General features: G+C 36.7%; 1 protein-coding gene across 17 annotated transcripts in view; it reads right to left on the bottom strand.

Annotated features, from left to right (window-relative positions):
* Nucleotides 1-16,459, bottom strand: part of Lmo7 (LIM domain 7) — a 192,354-nt gene that overhangs the window by 48,901 nt on the left and 126,994 nt on the right. For 8 of the 17 annotated variants that reach the window (XM_063246858.1, XM_063246861.1, XM_063246863.1 and 5 more), the window contains exons 5-10: nt 10,477-10,507; nt 9,592-9,705; nt 5,895-6,093; nt 2,452-2,704; nt 1,244-1,525; nt 772-972 (exon numbers count right to left, since the gene is read on the bottom strand). In XM_063246858.1, the coding sequence (XP_063102928.1) occupies nt 772-972; nt 1,244-1,525; nt 2,452-2,704; nt 5,895-6,093; nt 9,592-9,705; nt 10,477-10,507 (1,080 nt within the window). Of the gene's footprint in view, nt 1-771; nt 973-1,243; nt 1,526-2,451; nt 2,705-3,889; nt 4,043-5,894; nt 6,094-9,591; nt 9,706-10,476; nt 10,508-16,459 lie in introns of those variants that run through there. The other 9 variants (XM_063246867.1, XM_063246868.1, XM_063246871.1 and 6 more) reach the window with 3 other exon arrangements.

The raw sequence follows: 16,459 nt of genomic DNA, 5'->3' as shown, positions 1-16,459 counted from the left end.
GTCATTGCAGGTAGATTATTTTAGAGTCACAGCAGAGACACTTGCAAGACAGACAGACTATCATTAAATGTCATGATCTATGACTTTCCTAAGCATCACTTACAGAAACAAGGCCAAAATATATTTCCCCAGAAAGGTGGGCAGTACTGAGAGCAAGGGACAGGCCAGCGCTTGCATCAAGTATACCTCTCTCACAAGCATACTTGTGCCATTTCCTAGTGTCCACCTTCTCATTCCCTTGGCCTCAAGGATCACATCCCCTGACTAGAGAGAAGCAATGATCTTAGAAAGTGTTAACAGGTGGCTGTTAAGTACTTTATGCCACAGGTACATATAATGCACAAAAAAACCTAAACTGTTAAGCTTTGTAAGACTAAGGAATGCTTTGCATTCTCCCAGCTGACTCACCCTTCCAGTCTCTACCTAAAAGTTATTTCCTTTATCCACATCTCTATACACAGCACAACTGTAACAATTTGGTAGTCTTTCTAAAAAACCTTTTTTGGAATAGCTTTCCAAAAGAACTATATAACATGTCAATAAATATACATTTTCTTGCATATTAATGTGCTAACAGAACATTGAATTTTACAGACTTCTAGGCTCACGTGCTCACACAACAGGTTACACATTATGCTTTTGTACTGATCTATAAAATATGTTTCCATGTTGCAGCACAGTGCAATTCCAGGTTAATATAGTAGCAACAGCAGGCAGATTAGATGCCTCAGGCCAGACCCCAAGCAGGTGGGCTCGTGCGGACAGGTGCACCTGGGCTCATCTGAGGCACCACCAATTCTCCTGGATGCGTGAGTGTCCTGTGACCTGATGGCCCGTTTGGCAGCTAGTTCCAGCAAGGGTGAAGGTCTTTGGCAGTTGCTGTCTATCCTACTCTCTGTTTTCTGCAGTCTATTAAAAAGGGTGGAGCTTCTGTCAGAGCCTGAGTCCTCATCCTCAGAGTCTGAATTCCTTCTACATGAAGTGACGAGGAGAAGAGGAGGAAGGAAAGAGGGAGAAAAAGAATTGGAGAGGAATAAAACTACTGGAATTAATGCTGAGCTATGACTACATACAGAAGAGTGTTTTAAGATCCAAATACTGAAGTTTAAGCAAATTTTATTCAGTTATTATCTATAATATTTAATGGGAAATTAGCCTTTCCCTAAGTCAAAAACAAACACAGAGCACTAGCTTAGGGTGCGGAATAAACACTGGAAGAACAGAAACATGCACAGAGACAAACCTGAATCCCTGAAATTCTTTATACCATGGCTTATAAGTTTCTCTTTTTATTCTTTTCCAGTTCACATCTTCTGGAGTCCAGCATTTGGGAAGAAACTGATCAAAAGAACTCCCTGGGTTTGGTATAATTGGGCTTAGCTTTCGCACATAAAGATCATCCTTTACAATGTTGGGTATGCCTGCTGGCTTTTCTTCTTCCTCTTCCAAATAACAAGAAGAGTTTGGACTTCCTTGAACTGTTGACCAGTTCTGTATCATGGTGCCCCAAGTCCTCCTTTGGTTACTGTTCAAAACATTCAACCAAGTAAGACATTGTGTGAACTATTTGTGACACAGAACACAAAAAAGGCATGCATTCTGCCTCACAACGCTTACGCCACTGTGAATGAGAAGATGAACTCCCCTTCCCATCACCACAGCTCCTGGAATAAAGTTAAGGCATTACAGCAGCATCTCATTTTAGTTAAGAGAATGGCTACGTGCACACAGCTGATTCTAATTAAACAACACTTACTTGGAAACTGTATTAAAAGAAAGACAAATTGCAAACGGTTTGGAGTGTTACTTTCTGAATTAAATCATCAGCATGACAGACATCCAGACCCAAGACAAATATATTTCTAACCTCGTCAGTGTGCATAGCCAAGTGGCTAATTTATCAGGAGAAAATATTTGCAGACAAGAGTTGGGAGAGGTGGTTTTAGAGATGAAGCTCTCAGGCCTCGTTTTCACTTGGAATCTGCGGTTGGCTAGGTCATCCTTCATTTGTCCTCACCAGCTGAATCACTTTCAGAATCACACACCTCCTTATAGGAAGTTGGGTTTGAAAAGTCATACTCTGCTCTGCTAATTTGATGGAAATTAAAGGATTCTTGTCATATTCATTAAGACCAACAAAAAAGGAAAAAGAAGGGAATAAAATATGGCAGAGCTCAAATGAACACTATCACTCGTCCAGTAAGCTGAAAATATCAATAACCAGAAGGCATACATCTAAAAAAGACCTAGGCACAAACAGTGTGCTGACATTCTAAAAGAAAATAAATATCTTCAAGATACGTATGATTAAAGCACAAGAAAGGGAGGAAAATTTCATCAATGAAACTTATTATCTAATATATTTTAAGAGCCAATCTTTTTACCACATTTAAATATCTTGTCAAATTCACAAAGCATACAGGACTCCAAAATCATATCACAACTTCATACCTTGAAAATGTCCCATCTGTATCCGTATAGATTGGGCTTGCCCAGCTTCTTCGGTTATTCTCATTTTTATCTGGCTTCTTCTTCCTCAAGGGTGCTGGCATATAGGCGGGCTGTCTATTTTTGTTGGGTAAAAAACGATTGAATGGTAAAGCAGACTTTGGTTCGATGACTGAAGTTCTTCTATAGGACATATCATCTTTGTTATAATCCTGCATTTTCAAAGTAAATTCCAAATCTGTGTCACTTTCACAACCTACAAAGAAAGAATAAACATTTGCTTTACTCTCCAGATTATTCTCCTAACTGAAACCCCTTAGTGTGTCTGCTTTGTCTTTCCCTGGCAAACCCTGGGCTGCTACTGAGAACTGCAGGGAATATTTTTAGAAATTTGTCATGAAGTTGTGATAAGATCCATTAGGAGGAACTTGCTTTGCATACTGGAGGCACATGCAGTGCATTCCTCTACTGTCACATTCTAAGCAGAAAAAAAAAAAAGCGTTCCACTGCTGAACCCTTTTTGCTTCCAGGCCTCTTTGCCTCCAGGATTTTTTATACAATTTGTTGACATAATACATGTAAATACAATCCATTGATCAAGCCACAGACGCTTAAAATCAGTTACAAAAGGAACTCTAGGGAAACTAATTTAAAATAAAGCATGCAGCTATTACATGAGACGGGGCTGGGGATTTAGCTCAGTGGCATAAGCGCCTGCCTTGCAAGCAGGCAGTTGTGAGTTCGATCCCCTGTACCGATAAGGAAAAAGACAAAAAAAAAAAAAAATTAACATGAGACAAAAAAAAAAAAATCACATGAGACAGATAAAGACATAGAAAGACAAGCAAAACTGCAGAAGACTGCAAGAGTCTGGTAGTTCTTCATGAGAGCCTATAAACAATCCCACATCAGATATAAGGTTAGGCTGGGTATTTCTGAAGTTTCATAAGAATTTCAAGTCATGCCTACATGACAGCACAAGAGAAATTATATTGGGAACACTGTGTTTTGATTCAAAATCATTTTTTTAAAAACAGTTCAAAAGAATACCCTTTGATACATTTCAAGGTCAGATAGTTACAAGTAGTAATTAAAGTATACTTTTTTTAATTAAAGTACACTCTTAAAAAGAAAATCCATTCTTTTTAAAGACACAGGAAGGACAGAAGGGAGAAAATAACACTATAGATGAAACTAAGTAACCTCATTCCTGCCCTTTTTCTCTTGCCTCCCCGCACATTTGTAAAGGCAGCAAGTAAGGCTGCCTCCCCAGGGCCTCCCAGAGGCTGAGTCTGCACAGAGCACAGTTGACCCTGAGCTCTGAGCTCCTGCGGGGCCAACCGGATCTCTAGGCAGCCCAGGCTCCTCCCTCCTTCCTGGCAGGAATCTACAGGAAATAACTCTGAAAATCAGAGTCCACAGGAAGTAGTCTGACACACACCTGTGACACAAGGACAGTAAGAGAAGAGTCACAGCAAAACTAAACTGAGAAGACAGCGATGGCTAGGAGGATGAGGACTCAATAATCCAGTGCTTTTTACCACCGTCTCAATAAAAGACTTTCTTTCTTTCTTCTAAAATGATCCTAGTCAAAATGTACCTGTGAAATATTAAAAATCGTAAGTATTCTACTTGTGAATTTTTAAAGTTAAAATCTCTTTTACCATAGTAATCTGTAGAGTTTTTATGTGCCTAAATCTCCATCTTGATATAAATTTTCACAGAAAACTTGGAAAATTTTGTAATTCTTTTACCCCCAAAATATTACCCTAAATCAATAATAACTGATGAAAAGTGTTAGAATTTTAATCAACTACTCACAGAAATATTTTATCATCCTAATATCCTCTCCTGCTCCTCTTCTCAAAGTTTTATTGGAGACCAGGAAGCACTGTGACCTGAGTCTTCTGCTTTTGAGTATACACACCCTACACCCTGCCCAGGTGACTGAGGAGGGGACCAGTGACCTGCCACATCTACACAGATTGAAGTCTGCATTTGCTCACAAGCCTTCAGTCTTTCTACTTTAATCTTGTTGGCCAGATTAAAATTTAAACATCGCATGTAGAATTTTCAATCTGGAAAAAGTAATATAGTGAGCTAAGAATTTCAGCTTTTGCATTTACAACATTAATCACTCAGATGAATTATAAACTCAGATTTATTTCCTTAAAGACACAGTAATCATCATTCAGGCTATGAAAATGTCACACCTAAATAGTAAACAGCTAACACATGCAACAGAGTTTATAAAGATTAATGCTTAAATAGCTATTGACTTTTTAAAAATTCTAATACTCTAAAATTTAAAATTTTTTTTCATATAGAGGATCAAACCCAGGGCTTTTGCACTAAGGTATATCCCAGATCTTTTTGTATTTTGAGACAGTGTCTTGCTAAATCACTGCTTTGCTTGAGCATGGCTTAAACATGGAATCCTCCCCAAGAAGGCTGAGATTACAAGCATGTGCCGCCATACCTAGTGAAGAATTTAGTTTTTATTACCATGGTAAATTTTGAAAAACAATTCATGATATATAGTTTGCTTATGCTTGAAATTTTTCATAATAAACATCTACAGAAACAATTTACAAATACAAACCAATATGCATAATACACAAGCAAAGTGAAATCTCTAAGCACAAATTCACAAAGAGAACTCTCAATGCTTCATGATGATAACTGTAGAAGTACAGAATTATTTTAAGATTTTGTTTTGGCTTGGTGCTAGGTTTGGAAGCCAGGGCCTCACCTATTCTAGGCAGGTGCTCCAATCACTGAGCTATACCCCCAGCATTTCAAGAAATTTTAATTATTATTTCAATTTAGACTAGCTAGAGATTTATTCAAAAATTGCCAATACTACCTAGCAGCTACTGGAGTAACATGTGTCCTTAAATAGGTGACTTGACCATTTTCTGGGTTAAAAGAAGGTTCCCTTGCAAAGCATTTGCCTTAGTAAATTCTCTTCAGATTTTCTGTGCCCTGGGTTAGCTCTGACTCCGACATGACCAACATACTTCCTACCACCCATCTAGGCAGCATACTACCCAATCTATCAAAATTTAGAGGCAATTATAAAAAATATTTCTTTTTATCTCATGACTTTTTTAAATCTTTGAGGAAAAAAGCAAGAGAAGAAAGAAAATTACTCATGAATAAGAATGGTTACTTTTACAGAATCTTACTCATACTCATTTCTATGTTTAGATTATCACTAATAAATCAAGTCACAGTGAACTGTTTCCTCACCAGTCCTGTCCAAAACTGGAATCTACCCCCTTTATGAAAAAGGAAAAAATTATGAAATGCCTAATTACACTTAAATCTTTAATCTTCATCTTGGTGAAATTTTTGCCTAATTTTCATTCATTTTTCCTCTTTCTCTTGCTCTCAATTTTCTTTTATTACGTTAACAAAAATAAACAGTCAAAACTGCAACTCACCTTCGAGTCCTCCTCTCAATGTGATATCGGAGCAGTAGCTGGTCAGTGACCTAGACCCCAAGGAATCCAAGCTTTCAAAGGAATCTTCCCTCTTATGGCTGCCTGGAGGAACAGGAAATTCTCCCCGGCCAGGACACCAGAGTGTACTGTAACCACTGTCCTGGCCACCTCTGTTTAAGCAGCCAGCATCTTCAAGTGCCTACAGAAAACATTTTATAAATAACAGTAAGTTAGTATGCACTGCCAAAAATGTAAACATCATGATTCATTTGATAGGTAAGGCAATGAAATTTCCCTGTTGGATATTTTTAAAAAGCAGATAAAAGTCAGAAAATACATCTCCAATTCTTTTCCCACCACTAATACAATAGAGATATTCGATATGGTTTAGTAAAGTGGTATGCTCTATTTAACAAGCAATATGAAAGAGCCTAATAAATTAATTTAAATAATATTGAAATGCTAAATTAGTGATTACTTACAGTTCTCTGGCAAAAAAACATGAAGGAGTCAAAGGACAGTCAAAGAAAATGAAACCAATCTTAATTAAGATATCCTACTGGAGATAATTTATCTGTCTCCAAGAAATAGTATGGTTTATGTTAAACATAAAACATAAAGTTCTTTAAACCTATGTATTACACCCTTAAAAAAAGCCCACTGGGCAAACATATTACAAAATTCATTTGTTTTTATTAATTATAAAACCAAGATTCATGATGCTAGCAGGTCTGTTATCTTTCCAATTGAATCAAGGGAAGCATACTTGTTTACAGATACATAAAACCTATCTTCTTTGGATATGAATAAAATATTTTCCTTGACTTATATAAGATAAACAGAAGAATGAAAAATGCTGTACATATACAGAACTTACACAAAGAATTTTTAATGAACACCCCTCAAAGAAGTTCAATGGCAAAATATAAATGATATATGTGGAATTTTTAAAATTTGAGTTTTAGTAAAACTTGAAACATCCTTAGCATAACCCTGACACATAGTACTAAATAAATACCAGGAACTGTAGTTTTTAACATGGTAATAGTAACATTGTCACCTAAAGTCAAAAACCATTAATATTAATTACAGATTATATTACTAACACAGAGATAGTCTGAAGAACCTAGGAGTTACTAATAACCAAATATAAGAACTTAATAAATTACGATTCAGATTTAAAAAAAAAAAGAGCTATGCAAAGTAGCTGGGAGATAATTAGGAATTTTAACATGTCCTGGGAAATATGTAACAGGACTATATATCAATTTTTTAAATATGAACTTGGGCTTTACAGAAGCATATTTTTACTCTTAGGAGATACATACTGAGTTTAGGGGTAAGATATGGTATCCGGAATTTACTTAAAATGGTTAAGCAAAAGTGAAGACAGATGAGAGATGCATAAAGCCAATATGGGAAATTTTAATAATTGAGTCAGATGATGATTATTTGTATATATGTTGTATTATTTTTCAACTTTTAACTACACATAGTCAACATGAAAAAGATGGAAACTGAGTGACAGCTGTCTCAGGTTTACAGGGGACTCACGACAGATCTGTTACTTCATAGTTCAATTGTCTGACAAATGTTCAAAGCTCAAATAAGGTCTGGCAGATTTACATGAGATTTCATGTCTTTTACATGCCAGATATCCTGGCAGTAAGAGTTAACATCTTGTCATGAAAATACCTCATACCCTGCTATTTTCAAACAGATGAGGAAGCTAGGCCTAGTGCTGCTAGCAACTAAATATTCCTCAAATACTAAGAATATTTCAATTTTCTAAGTAAATCTTCAAATGCTTCAAGTTTCTTAAGCACATACTTACTGATGCCCTAGAGTTAACATACACCAAAATGATTCTTCATATCATATACATAAAGTACATTAAAGTTACATTACATAAAGTAATGCACATTACATATACATAAAGTTACATTAAAGTAAAGGGACCTCAGTTATAAAATAATGTGGAGGCTGGCCTTGGAGCCTTGCTTTAGAGGACTGAAGAGTCCCCTAAAATAACTCACCAGCAACTAATAAAAATGACTCTAGCACAACAGTTTATGCCAAGTATTTTTTAATTACAATTTTGGATTGATGCAAAGTATTATCTACTTAGGACAGTACAATTAACACAGTAATTCTGACTTTTATAGAACTGATGCAAGACAGATGATACATTCAGATGCTTCTCATGGTCATTCCCAATTAGGAATAATGGAATAACAGACCAAATGTAGTTCTATCTAGCAAAAATTCCTTTTACTCTCTCTGACATTGACACTGGTGACAGGAAATGGCCTGTAATGAGACATTCCTAGCAAAACCACTATATTAAGATTGTTCAACCTGAGTCAGACTGTCATAAAAGAAGTTCCAAAGGCTATAAAGGATACTAGTACATGAACCAAAGTCTTACTCGGTTTTCGACTGAATGTTTTCTTAGCTAAAACAACTGTAAAGCAAGGCTCTCTCCCAGTGGCCAAAGCCTCCAGCAGTTCACCCTTCAGAGTCCACACCCTCTCATAGCAGTGGCCAGCAGATATGCTGGTCTGCCTCACACAACCTTACTTTAAGGTTCAGTCATTTGCAATGAATGTTAACCCAATATCTAGTATAATATATATGCATGGTAGTATCTCAAACAATACCTGAATTAACCGATCAAAGGCATCACTATGAAGAGGTATCAACTCTTTACAATTCAAAACAAAAGTAAAGGAATACCTGAACCACTTAGGTTCTATACTCCTTTTCTGTAAGTGTACAGCTGGCCTCAGACACAGTAAATCTTGTAGGTAAAGAGGCAGATGTAGGGCAAGGTGATTATATTCCCACAGGCCTAAAACTTTTCATCCTCCAATCACAACTGACATTTACTGTATCCTTACAATGTGCCAGAGACTAATGCTAAATGCCTCACAGGTGTGGCACTGTTTAATAGTCAAAAAACCTATAAAACAAATAATGTTAATTAGATGGTGCTTCACTACTTGAATATGTATTTTCTTCTAAGGATTGAAAATTCCCCTGGATAATATTCCCTTGGAGAAATTATTTTTCCCACTTGGGTCTTATTAATGAACATTTGGCAGAACTATAATCAGTCTTGGCACTCAGCTCTCCCTAAGCAGTCCACAAACATTCAAAAGCTGCCACACTCAATGTAAGACAGGAAGGAATAGAAATATGTTGTAAAACCAAGGATTCTAACTTAAAAACTGTACCAAGTTTCACTCAGCATTCTATTCTTTAGGAAACAAAGGCAGTATGGTTATATTGGAATGGAATCATTAGAGTTAATTACTTTGGGTAAGAACACGTTACTATAAAGAAATTGAGTAACATTCACAAATTTTAATAGTCCTAAAAATGCCTTTCTACTGCAATTGGGCTCATTATGAACATAGAAATAGTTAAGCTGTGCAGCCTCTAAGAAAAGCAGATGTGTATAATATCAAATTATCTAAAATTAGGAGATAAATACCGAGATTTTAAAAAGTGCTCTGGAATTGATTCACTTCTTAGAAGTAGCACATGAAGCAGCAAACACAAAACCATCCTGTCTGCTCAGCGCAGTCAGGGTGGAGCTAAACAATCAAAACCATGTACTTGTTAGGGAGGAGGAGGAGGTGAAAGAGACAGTATTAGTTACAGTAGCTCTCTCATGCAGATACAGTTTTCTTACCTTAGTCAGAGTTTGTCCTAAAAAATTCTCAAATGCTTTCAAATTAAGATAGGGACCATTATAGTAAGGGTTACTTTGTGCTTTTCTTCCCAGCCAGTACAATGTTATCAAAACCTTAAAAAAAAAAATCATGAACAACAATATCAGTCTAATGACCAACCAACTACAAGTACAAAAGCAGGTAAGTGCTACAGATAAATGATAGACCACATTACTTTATGGTAGAAATACAAATTTTTAAGTTAATGGCAACAAGAAGTGCCATTAAAAATCTGAATTATTCCTCCTACATTTTCTTGCTCAGAACAAGTTCTCTGAGCAAAAGGTATTTGTGTACTCTACTAGCACATATAAAGAAGGCAACACATTGTAAGAGGAAAAACATGAGTAAAATTTTAAGTCTATCAATATTTTTAAAATAAAACTATAGAACATATACCTAAAATAATCCTCAGCATTTTCAGTGAGAATGTTAAGCTTTTCAAAAAATAAAGCTGTCCCTTTCAGACATTCTTTTCTATATGTAGGCTACTAAAGACAGTATATGAGTTTACAATGAAAAATTACCTAGAGTCCTTAAATATTCAGTGCTCTTCCTTAAAATCTAATTTGAGGGTTCCTATTTGTTCCCCTAAAGACCCTAAAATGAGTCTGCCCTTATATTAGTAACATAACAACCAGCTTCCTAAATTTAACTACAACGTCATAGAATATATGATCCAACCGTGTGTTTTAACAAATATACGTAAATATGTTTAGAGTTTGTGACTGGTTATTTTCTAGGTGAAATCTGATTTTAAAAATATAGCGCATATTTTTTGATCTACTTTCCAACCAAATATGAAAGTAAAACTATAATGTTCAATTAAAGTAAATATATCTTACATTTTTCACTCTTCTATCAGTCTCTTCTTGCCTATAAAGAAAAAGAAAATAGTAGGTAATATCCATGAACTTTAAATTACTAATTGTAAGATTAAAATCATTTTTATTCTAAAGTTCTGCAAATATTAACATCACTTGGAAATCCAGAAATCTTAAGGCACATATTTCCCATCAGAAGAATTTGTCCATATTCGTTTGTTTGGTTAAATATAATGGTCCACATTTCAAAAGAAGTAATTTTTCTCTCCTTTTATCCATTATAATTTGATTTTTAAAACATGTTATTGCTAGCTTTATATTCTCATTTTAAACAATGCTTAAACCTGGGTGATGGGAAGAGAAAGGAAACAAGAAAAAAATCCTGAAAGGAAAAAAAAAAAAATAAGTGGTTGTGCACAAGAGAGTTTCTCCACTGTCTACAAGGTTTGTCATCCAAATTACCCAGAGCAAACTGCTCAGAGACCATGACTCCGCAGATGTTGAAAAGTATAGTTTAGAAAGTAACTGTGAACCTCAGCCCAGAGAAACTCGCTCTGTTACAAGACTCACGGGCGTTCCGGCCACGTACAAAAGCACACGACTTTTACAGCAAAGATGAAGGGAGGCGGATGCCAACTCGATGTGGAAGAGACAACAGTACGTTACAAAATAAAGACATACGTTGTCCTACAAGAACGTGCTCATCATTAGACATGCACACTGATGTCATTCATAACGGAGATGCATAAAACACATCACAGAGACAGTTCACTTTCATTTATACAAAAAGCCAAAGAAAAAGCAGTAGTATGAGTGCCAGAGGCCAGTATTTTTGCTTTTTGTGTTTTTTTGTTTTTGTTTTTGTTTGAGACAGCATCTCACTATGTAATTCAAGCTGACCTTGAGCTCACCAAGTAGCCCACAATGGCCTGGAATTTAAGAAAATCCTCCTGCCCCGGCCTCTCCAGTCCTGTGATTATACACCTGTGCCCCCACACCCAACCAGAGGCCAATATTTCACAAAGCTTCCAAAGAATCCACAAAGCAACTATGACTATTCTTTTTAGCAGAAAAACATGAGCTAAAATAAATTTTAAAATATGTACCTCCCACTCACCCCCCCCAAAAAAAACCTAGCATCTGAACAATAAAATCCACAAACTTTTACACTACCGGTGGAAATATAAATTGGTCCAGCTATTTATACTCTTATCCTATCTATTTAAACTAAATATATCAATATTTTATGACCTAGTCCATTCCTAGGTATATGTTCAACAACAATGTTCCTTTGTATCAATATCAACATTCATGTACGAGAAGGTATATGGCAGTATTATACATAACAGCTAAAACTGAAAGATATTCACATGTCTATCAGGCACAAGAATTACAGATTGTCTACACAATGAAATATTACATGGAAATAAGAATGAAAAGCTACATCTACATCTATCCATATCGCTCTACCCACAAACAATAAGAAGGAAAAAAAGCCACAATGAACAAATGTTTAACACTACTGACCATTCAAAAAATAAAAAATAAAACAACACTGAAATTCTATCTCACTTTAGGTAGAATGGCTACCATCAAGAAGTCAGTCAATAACAAATGGTAGTGAGGCTGTGGGAAAAAAGAATCCTTTACCGTGCATGGGAGTGTTATAGAAAACAGTTAGAAATTCCATTTGATCCAGCTATTCTCCTTTTAGGAATCTTCCAAACAGAGTTATAGATATCATGCCATGGTGATGTATGTATAGCCATGTTTATAGCAGCACAATTCATAATAGCTAGGTTGGAAATAGTCTGTATGTCCATTGAAAGATGAATGGACAAAGAAAAAGTGGTATTCATGTACAACGGCGTGCTATAAAGGATAAATGAGTCATTTATAGGAAAATGAATACATCATGAGACCATAATGCTTAGTGAAGTAAATCTGACACACAAGCATAAATATCATATGATTTCTCTTATATGAGAAACTCAATATATAAATAAAGTACAAAATAAAAGATAAAAAATAGGAGTAAAAAAGCGAGAAAAAAGTTAGTGAAAACCAGCATGGACAATGTAAAGTATAGCTCAACTTAATGTAATTGTCTTATGTGTTTTATATTTTTTGGCCTGTTAGTTGGACTATTAATCTGTATGTATGATAATTAACTTTGTAAAGACTTTTAAGGTAAATAAAGCCGATGGTGGCATAAAAGGGGATGGGGGAAATAACGGAGATGTTTTATGTATATGGACCAGTTCCCCAGCATGAAAGAAATCATTACATACAATAAATGCAGACTAATAAAAGGGTTTTTTTTAATTATAAACTATAGCCTCCAAAACTATAAGCTAAAACAGAAATAATTTTTGGTTTTTGCTTTTAGTTTTTTGGTATTGGGGATTGAACTCATGACCTCGCATTTGCCAGACAGACGCTTATGCTGCTGAGCTAAATAAATCCCTGGCCCAATGAAATTGTTGTTCGTAAGAGAAAAAAGAAAACAAGCAAAGAAAAAGAAGCCAGACACAAGTGAGCACAGACTATTTGAATGGATTTACACAACGTGCAAAAATTGGCTGTGCCAGTTAATCTTAACTGTCGATCTGAATGAGTTCAGAGACTCCTAGAGCAGTGCCTGGACCTTGGGGACACTATACTCACTGGTGGATTCATCCTCTGAGGTTTGTAGCTAAATGTGCTGTTAGGAGGTGTGGCCTAGCTGGAGGAGGGCCCCTAGGGATGCGCTAATATTTTGCCCTAACAATGGAAAAGCTGACTAACTCAGACAAAAAATACTATTAGAGGTCAGCACAATGGCTACTCATGTGGGAGAAGCTGACAGAAGTCACTGCCAGAGGGTAGGGCCTCTAGGATGCTGAAAATTTGTATTTTGAACTGCAAACTGACTACGCTGAAAAATTCAGTTGTAAACATGTGGTCCCTTGTTAGATTAATGACCAGTACACACACACAACCCTGAAGTGTTAAATTATCCAAAGCACAGAACAGTACACAGTACAGTGGATGTACACCCAAGAGTTATCCCACCTTCGTCAACAGCACACTCAGAATAGAAGAAATGGAGTTTTCTTGAACTCCTAACCTCCTTTCCGCAGCCCTACGTAAAGGTTTTTGATCCAATACACTCAGCTACTTTATACTTTTTATCATGATAGAGCAATAACCGGAAATGCTAAGCTCAGCCTAGTCTATGACAGACTTTCACAACAGCAGTGACCTTGGCATTACTGTCCTTCCTTCGCTGTACATTCCCTTCTATACATGAGCACACTCATATATATAGCATGCTCTTCAACACAGCCCTCACAGGCCCGCCAAGTTAGTGTCCCATCACTGCAATGCAATGCCAGGAATTCAGGCAGTTGATGATTTGTGGGAGTAAAGAGAGTTCATTATGACACACCACAAACATTCCACTACATGAAGTCAGGAACCAGGCCCCTCCTTTCCCTAGGATGGCCACAGGGCACACTACCCTAAGACCTTTGAACTAGAACAAGTGTGAGAGTGGAGGTGAGCTCACCATGGCCAGACTCTGCCTGCTCAGTCAAGGAGTGAGGCAGCACTGTCTCAGCTGACAAATCCCCCACAGACGCGTGCTGGTGGAGCTGACGTCGTGCGACACCATGCTGCAGGAATAAGTAGTCTGGGGTCGGACCTGACTCCTAAATACTATCTTTATTTGGGGCATTTACTTGATTCTCAAAGCCTCAATTTCCTTCTAGATAAACTGGGAATGATGTCTCTCATTTCAAAACATTACGAGGAAATATACTTGCACTTGGTAGACTCCCTAAGATCGCATCACCATAAACTGAGAGCAGGGCCCTTTCAGTTTCATTCTGTGTAAGAAGTCCTCCCAGAGAAGTCATGTTGGAAACCAATATTTACACTGCAACTTTTCCTGCTTGACACTCCCTCTATCATTATCCTGTTTTTTAAAAACAAACTTCTACGATTTCTCTGCTCTACCAGAATTTCAAAAAGTTTGTGTGGTTCTGTTCACTACTCTATTTCAAGAGCTTTAAAACAGTATATGCCCCTTTGGAATGTACATAAAAATGTGTTTTAAAATGCACAGTTATGCCAGGGATATAGCTCAGTGGCATAAGCGCCTACCTGGCATCTGCAAGGTCATGAGTTCTATCTCCAGTACCAAAAAAAAAAAAAAAAAAAAAAAAAAAAAAAAAAAAAACACAGTTGTGGCACACAGATGCCCTCACACATTACAGAAATGTAAGAAAAACCTGAAATGACAGTAGCTCAGAAGATTTGTGTTGTTACTATTACTTTAGGCAAGGACTCTACCCGTGAGTTATGTTTCCTGCCCTGCCTTTTTTGTTTTTGTTTGTTTTTTGTTTTTTGGGGCTTTTTTGTTTTGACACAGGGTCTCACTAAATTGCCCAGGGTTACTTCAAACCTCGAATCCTCCATCGCAGTTTCCTGGGCAGCCAGGATCATATTCATGCTTCACTATGGCCCCAGGGTATGAAACCCTTAATAAATATTCATATGACGTCAAAGGCATTAAGTTGGATTAGCTTACTTAACATTTATCTAATTTTGATTCAAATTGTATTGATATTCATATATGTTATAAAAAAAAGAACAAAAGCAAAGGCCAGTTTGAAAACATAGAGTACAAAGCTTAAACACTAGTCGCTGATGAAAAAGATCAAAGAATCTACACCTACATCAAAACACAAATTTACCATTCAGAGAGAAAGAATAGTTCAGTAATATTTTAAAAATCACTGTCTTAAATATATTGATAGCCTTTATTCTCTGCTTAGATCATGCATTAACTTTTAAAGACTATATTTAATATTCATGAACAGCAGGAAGAGCGTATAAACTTTCTCACTGTTAATGAAATAGTTCTAATTCTTTTGCTGCCTCACAAAGGGCCAGAAGACATCTTCCCATCTCCGACCTCCAAACTTTTTGTCCATCTGTGTATTCCCCAGGTGTCTTCACCCTTATCCCCTTATCCTAACACTACTTGATTATTATTTAGATCCAGGCAGCTCTAGGTCTGATCTTTCTTTACTCTGAGTTTAAATCTTTGAGATTTTAAAAGACAAGTATAAATCACTCAAGAAAGAATTTCTAATCAAAGAACCAAGGAAATAAAAAGTCCACATTGATGCTTACTGTCCTTAAGAAATGCTTTGCTGGGGATTTAGCTCAGCGGCATAACCACCTGCCTTGCAAGCAGGCGGTCATGAGTTCGATCCCTGGTACCGGTAAAAATGAAAAAGACAAAAAAAAATCTGAGAAGAAATGCTTTGCTAGTCTTCCCATGAGGAAGCAGCTCAGCTGCAAGGTCTCTGGGGTCAGCCCTCCTGCCTGGACTCTGGCTCCACTTTTCCTAGCTGTGAGAACCTGATCACATTATTTAACTCTTCAAAGCTTCACCTGCAAAACAGAACAACAGTTCTAGCCTTCCTGGGCTCCAAAGAAAGAAATAACAAGTGTTATTTCTCAGGCAGAATAAGTAAATGGGCAGTTTCAAAACTACCTCCCAAAGACCAGCCTAAACCAAACCACGGAGGGGAAGAGGAATAGCCAGAAGATAGTCAACTTTTCCTTACATATAGTTTACCCTCAGAAGAGATATTTCTATGAAACAATTTGCAGCACTCTTTCATATAACTCTTGCCCTCTTGCCATGGAAAGCTTGTAACAAAGATGATAAATTATTTCTAGAACAAGGTCAAACAAAGGACAAGGCAAATTGGAGTGGTATTCCTGCCACTCTTTAAACATCCATGTTTTCACAAACCAGCCCTCCCTACCTATCCTGGGTCTACCAAGGCCAAATCCAAAAGCTCAACATGTGAAAGCAAAAAATGTGTCTTCATGGCCAAACCCCTACGTCCCTCATACCTGACTACCCAGTTTGAGAACAAAGTGCTAATGAATGAGACTATGATTTACCACTGCACATCAGACAGCTACGGCCTAGAGTTGCACC

This window comes from Cavia porcellus, unplaced genomic scaffold (assembly GCF_034190915.1).
Source record: "Cavia porcellus strain 051 isolate PalLab524CR breed Dunkin Hartley unplaced genomic scaffold, mCavPor4.1 scaffold_4, whole genome shotgun sequence".
Lineage (NCBI taxonomy): Eukaryota > Metazoa > Chordata > Mammalia > Rodentia > Caviidae > Cavia > Cavia porcellus.
The sequence above is the reverse complement of the archived record's forward strand: the minus strand, read 5'-3'. Positions and strand labels throughout refer to the sequence as shown.